The 6,030-nt window shown below is 35.9% G+C and overlaps 1 protein-coding gene across 1 annotated transcript; it reads left to right on the forward strand.

The window, feature by feature from the left end:
- Window positions 1-228: 228 nt before the first annotated feature.
- Window positions 229-4,509, forward strand: gatd3 (glutamine amidotransferase class 1 domain containing 3). Its single transcript, XM_073833100.1, has 7 exons — window positions 229-386; window positions 963-1,015; window positions 1,292-1,405; window positions 1,791-1,910; window positions 2,061-2,153; window positions 2,283-2,438; window positions 3,942-4,509. Exons 1-7 carry the CDS (start codon window positions 264-266, stop codon window positions 4,069-4,071), a joined length of 789 nt encoding a protein of 262 aa, XP_073689201.1. The 5' UTR covers window positions 229-263; the 3' UTR covers window positions 4,072-4,509.
- Window positions 4,510-6,030: the final 1,521 nt, after the last annotated feature.

The following is a 6,030-nucleotide window of genomic DNA, read 5'->3' on the forward strand; positions in this document are numbered from 1 at the left end:
TGATTAATTAAATGCGTTGACAGCTCATTACACCTGCCAAACAGATTACACTGAGTGGAGCGGGTGACCGGTCCAAGATGGCGGCCCCACGTCTCGTCAGCGCCAGTAGGGAGTATCGGTCGATGGGGCGTCTACTCTCTATATATGTCTATGTGCGAGACAAGGTTGATTAGAACAGTAAACGTTAGGTGGCGGTATGTATCTCTGTTTTTCTACATGTCAGTAACTCCGAAGAAGAAAGTGGTGGTTTAGCGCACTCCTCCATGTCCTCACTCCGCACCATGTTTGCGCTGCGCTCGCCGCTGTTCCGTTCCGCGCACATCAAATATGCCGCTGCTGCTCAGTTTCATGCAACTTCAAACTGCAGTGGCGCAAAAGTCGCTGTTGTAAGTAGTTATACTGGTGCTGCACATGAATGTCATTGACACTGTATGTCAAATTACCTGCACATATTTAGCGTGTCCCATTTTAAAGCAGCCCTGAGTGAAATAAATTGTTTCATCAACAATTTATGTATTATTCGTTTAGAGTTTTTAAAGTTAGGTTTGAGTATGTACTGAAAGTAATCACTGTACTTGTCAGTTCTGGTAGGGTCATGTCACCCTGAGTTAATCTGGTCGTTTGCATTAGACCGTATAAAACAGTAACATTTTCTTAATCCTGTATGTACGATTATTATTATTATATAATACAAGGTGACCAGGGCAAACACCGAAACAATATTACATAATATATTAATACTTAACTTATCATGTTAACGGTTGTTAATGGTTGTTAATCACTGAACAGACGCAAGATGGCGCCAGTTGCGTTTATATGAAAGAACAGCGAACTATTTTCAATACTGTTGTCAAATGTTGTCAATACGTTAATTGAAATAAGTTATAACTATTCTAGAATAGCAGTTGAATTAACATTTATCGATATTTATTGATGACATAATTTTATTTTGCTTTCAATAGGTGTTGTCAGGATGTGGTGTCTATGATGGCACTGAAATCCATGAGGCATCAGCGTGAGTACCTTACTAGTTTTTATGTCTCTATACTATTATTTTTAGTTATTCAGTAGGTTCACAGCAACCTGTAGCTCGATAAGGAGCATTAAACAAGGATTCATGTGGGTTTCCTTGTAAGTTGTACTTTAGAAGTTGTTACTATTAAAATGTAACCACTATACTTGTTGGTTTCTATTTATTTTTTTTAAATAATACTTTTAAAAGCAAAATTAGTGTCTTAAACATTTTTCTTTTGTGTGAATACTTTGCTTTTCTGTATGTTTGTGTATGTAGAATCCTTGTGCATCTAAGTCGGGGAGGTGCAGAGGTTCAGATGTTTGCGCCGGATGTGGCTCAGATGCATGTGATAGACCACGGCAAAGGCCAGCCTGCGGAGAAAGAGTCAAGGTGAAGTGTCCTCAAAGAAATTCAGATTATAGAAAGATTACAGTGTCAGAACAGTCCATTATATAGCACAGCAAAACTGACTTTTGTGATCATTGTTATTTGAGTTGTTTAGATCAGTGGTTCTCAATCCTGGTCCTGGGGGACCCCTGCTCTGCACATTTTGCATGTCTCCCTTATTTAACACACCTGACTGAGATCAGCTCATTAGGAGAGAGATCCATGAACTGAACTAACAAGCTGAAGATCTCAATCAGGTGTGTTAAATAAGAGAGACATGCAAAATGTGCAGAGCAGGGGTCCCCCAGGACCAGGATTGAGAACCACTGGTTTAGATGTTATGAAAAATCAATAATAATCCATCTTGCTCAACTTTTTTTATATATAGGAACGTCTTATCAGAATCAGCACGTATTGCTAGGGGCAACATCTCTGACCTGGCAAAACTGAATGTTGGTAATCACGATGCGGTCATCTTTCCTGGTGGTTTTGGTGCCGCTAAAAACCTGTGAGTGCTGTGATTATTGTGATAAACTTGTCTTTTGAGGAAAATATTTAAAGATAAAAGTGTTTGCATTTTAATTTGTCACTGATATTTCTGTTCTAGTCCTCACTTCTATTATCTGTAGTTTATATTCTGCATCTTTACCATCATCAGGTCAACATTTGCCGTTGATGGGAAGGACTGTAAGGTGAATAAGGAAGTGGAGCGAATTTTAAAGGACTTCCATAAAGCGGGAAAGCCAATTGGGTTAGTTATTATATATTACTATTTATATGGACTCGTGATTTTGGGTCTTTTGTTTTGTTTATTAATCAAATCAAACGTTTTGGACATGTTTTCATATGGAACATTGATGACTTGTCTTCTGGTCACCAGGTTGTGCTGTATATCTCCAGTGCTGGCGGCGAAAGTTCTTCCTGGTGTGGATGTGACGGTGGGTCATGAGGAGGAGGAAGGTGGGAAGTGGCCATATGCTGGTACTTCACAAGCTATCACTGCACTGGGAGCAAAACATACTGTCAAAGAAGTCACCATATCCTACCTGAACAGTCTCTTCTCTTCTCTTCTCTTCTCTTCTCTTCTCTTCTCTTCTCTTCTCTTCTCTTCTCTTCTCTTCTCTTCTCTTCTCTTCTCTTCTCTTCTCATACACTGCCATTTAAAAGTTATTTAAAGAAGTCTCTTCTCCAAGCCTGCATTTATTTAATCCAAAATACAGCAGAAACAGTAAAATGTTGAAATATTTTTACTATTTAAAATGACTGTTTTCTATTTGAATATATTTTCACATGATCCTTCAGAAATCATTCTAATGTTCTGATATGCTGCTAAAAAACAATTATTATTATTATTATTATTATTATTATGTTGAAAACAGCTGAGTAGATTTCTTTGATGAATAGAAAGTTCAGAAGAACAGCATTTATCTGAAATAGAAACCTTTGTAACACTACAAATTACTTTATCATCACTTTTGGTCAATTTAAAGCATCCTTGCTAAATAAAAAGTATGAATTTTTATATTTCTTTTAATTTCTTTCACCTCAAAAACAATTATACCAACTCTAAGAATGCCATCCTTTTGAACGGTATAGTGTATAATGTTACAAAAGCTTTTTATTTCAGATAAATGCTGATCTTTGGATAAAAGAGTCCTGAAAGAAATTACTCAACAGTTTTAAATATTGATAATAATAATAAAAAATATTTCTTGAACAGCAAATCAGCATCTTAGAATGATTTCTGAAGGATCATGTGACACTGAAGACTGGAGTAAAGAGCTAAAAAATTTGCTTTGTATATATTCTGAATATTACATTCTGACAGCTCCTGAATTTATTTTGATGTAGTAACTACACCCAAACAAAATCTGACTGTAAGCTAATTTTTTGAGATGTCAGTCTTAGTAAAAAGAGACCAAACTTAAAGGGATACTTCATCCAATAATTGGACATTTTTGATCAGAGAATTTTCATTTATGGGTGAACTATCCATATAAATCTGTGCTCCAAAGTACTCAACAATTACAACAATTTAAGTTGGAAATGTCATATTGGGCTCTTTCAAAAAAAGTACATACAGCATATGTCAACGTAATTTAACACGGTTGTAAGGTGCTGGAAAAGCATGAAAGTGCACCTTGAGAGTTGGAAAAGGTGTAAGAACCCTGTATTCAAATAGAAAGCCATTTTTTAAATAGGAAAAACATTTCAAAATTGTATTGCTTTTGCTGTATTTGTTTGGATCAAATGAATGCAGGCTTGGTGAGCAGAACACTTCTTTAAAAAAAAAAAAATCTTACTGTTCAAAAACTTTTGACTGGTAGTGTAATTATAAGATAAGTCAAAAGGATCACAAAAAGTCAGAATAATGGAATACATTTAAATTATGTCACTAAAAGTCATAATTCTGAGATAAAGTTAAAATTACGACAAACTAATTCTTAACCATGAGAGATAATTATGAAATTCTTCTTTTACTTCTCTTTAATATTATGAATGTTTGTTTATCTGAATTACCCTTAACCTTTGACCCTTACGAGGCCCATGTGGACAAGAAGAACAAAGTGGTGACCACACCTGCTTTCATGTGCGAAACAAAATTGCATTTGATTTTTGATGGGATTGGTGCAATGGTGAAAGATGTCCTAAAGCTCAGCGGGAAGTGAAAATTCAACCAATTTATCAGGATTTTCATGTTCACTGCACAGAGCTTGTCAGTCATATCAGATCTGTATCAGACTGCTTGAAAAAAAAAAAGAGTAGGCTATTTCTTACTTGATTTGCAGAGGTGTGTTGAAAAAATGACAGACATTACTAATCAAACATTTATCTGCCTAACAGTGTTAAATAGTTTTTTTGTTGAATACCCAGCAGAGGGCACTCTCTGTATTATATGTAGCTCAGTGATTTCTTTACATTTAACTTGCCATTTAAGGGAAAACTTATTAGTTGTTTGATGAAATCGAGATTTTAGACTAAATAAATTAATACAGTGCACTTGTTATAAGCTTGACAATTCCTCCTACTTCCTCAAAGTAGACACCATCTGTGCTGACATATGAAGTTTGAAATTGTGAATAAAGTGAATAGTTTTTCCAAAAAGTATAAAATATTAGTGGTCATTTTTACAGTTTTTAATATTTTTTTCTCTCTTTGTATTTATTCTATAGTTCATATTTTAGAATGTTGTTGTTTACTTATTTATTTATTTATTTTTAGTTAAAATAATTCAGTTACCCTTGACACCATTTAGGCCTAATAGTTGTATCACTAGACCTCTTTGTTTATGAAAAGTCATGTTTCTTAAGTCAAATTACATTTCACAAGTTGTATTACAGTCATAAACCAATTATATTTCTGCTATTACTGGCACTTTAGTCTATTTTCATGTGATGTAATTAAATCTATCGTAGCTTTGCCCATTCTCCCCTACCCTAAGGAGAAAGAAAAAAAATGCTATAATAACATTTAATACATTTGACATACATAAAAGTTCAAATCCTTAGAGTTAATTTTTGTGTGAAGTGATTGTTTATGGTTAGTACATCAGATGGTGGAGGCAGAAGAAGTGTGTCCTGAAAACTGATGAGAGACAGAAAGACAGTGAGAAAAGGGATATGGGTGTGTTTAGACTAACAGGATTAGTCACATGACTAGCTACAGTCACCGATCATCATATGGCATCACGCAAGGCTACACACACCTCAAAGAAACCTGCGATTTGCCCACACAGACTCATTTCCTGAGCACCCACCCACATCTTATTGAGGTATGACTTCACTATCACTATAGGAAGTGCACACAAACACACACATTCCTGATATAACTGCTTATATTTGGTCATAAAATATCCAATAATATCCACCTTATTTTTTTCCGTAACATGTTATAGGTCTGGCTTCCGGTCTCATCTGTGTCCAGCTATTTTTAGCTTTACAAAACAGCTCGTTTTCTGCTTGATATTGCAAATTGGTGTGTCTTACCATATTTTTTTAATGTATTATCTTAATTATGAACACTGGTTTGCAGTTTTACCATTTACTGCATGTCGTTATTCTTCTCGTTATTTCCCCATAGTGGCTAATGAACCAGAAGTCTTGTCCATTAGTTTATTTCTGTGTTTAAGAATAAAGTGCATGTTTTAAAATGCACTTTTTTTCTTGTGATGGCAAAGCCAAATTTTCCAGTATCCATTACTCCAGTCTTCAGTATCACATGATACTTCAGAAAACATTTTTTTCTTCTTTTTCCCCCTTTGCTATTGTTTAAATAAACTAGTTATCCTCTTTCAATTTTCATTCAAGGTCAATTCAGGCCAGGCAGATGTGTTTCCCTGCTGCTTACTTTATACCTTGTTCTTTCTGACGGAGGCCAGTTCTCAGACCAGGGCATCTAGTTCTTCTGTTCCCAGGCACGGCACTCTTTGATGGGGATTTCTCCCACCCTCCTCTCATCAGCCTACCCACTTCCCACAGCCGTCCAGAGAGGCTGGGCAAACAAGACCCCGCGTCCTGCCAATTTGTCCGTACAAAACGCAGGGATTTGGGGGCCTACAGACACTCTTACACAGACAAATGGTAAGTATTTGCCTGGCAGTCTGAGATTCCTCACCCCCCACCCCTATC

This window comes from Garra rufa, unplaced genomic scaffold (assembly GCF_049309525.1).
Source record: "Garra rufa unplaced genomic scaffold, GarRuf1.0 hap1_unplaced_844, whole genome shotgun sequence".
In the NCBI taxonomy this organism is placed as follows: Eukaryota; Metazoa; Chordata; class Actinopteri; order Cypriniformes; family Cyprinidae; genus Garra; species Garra rufa.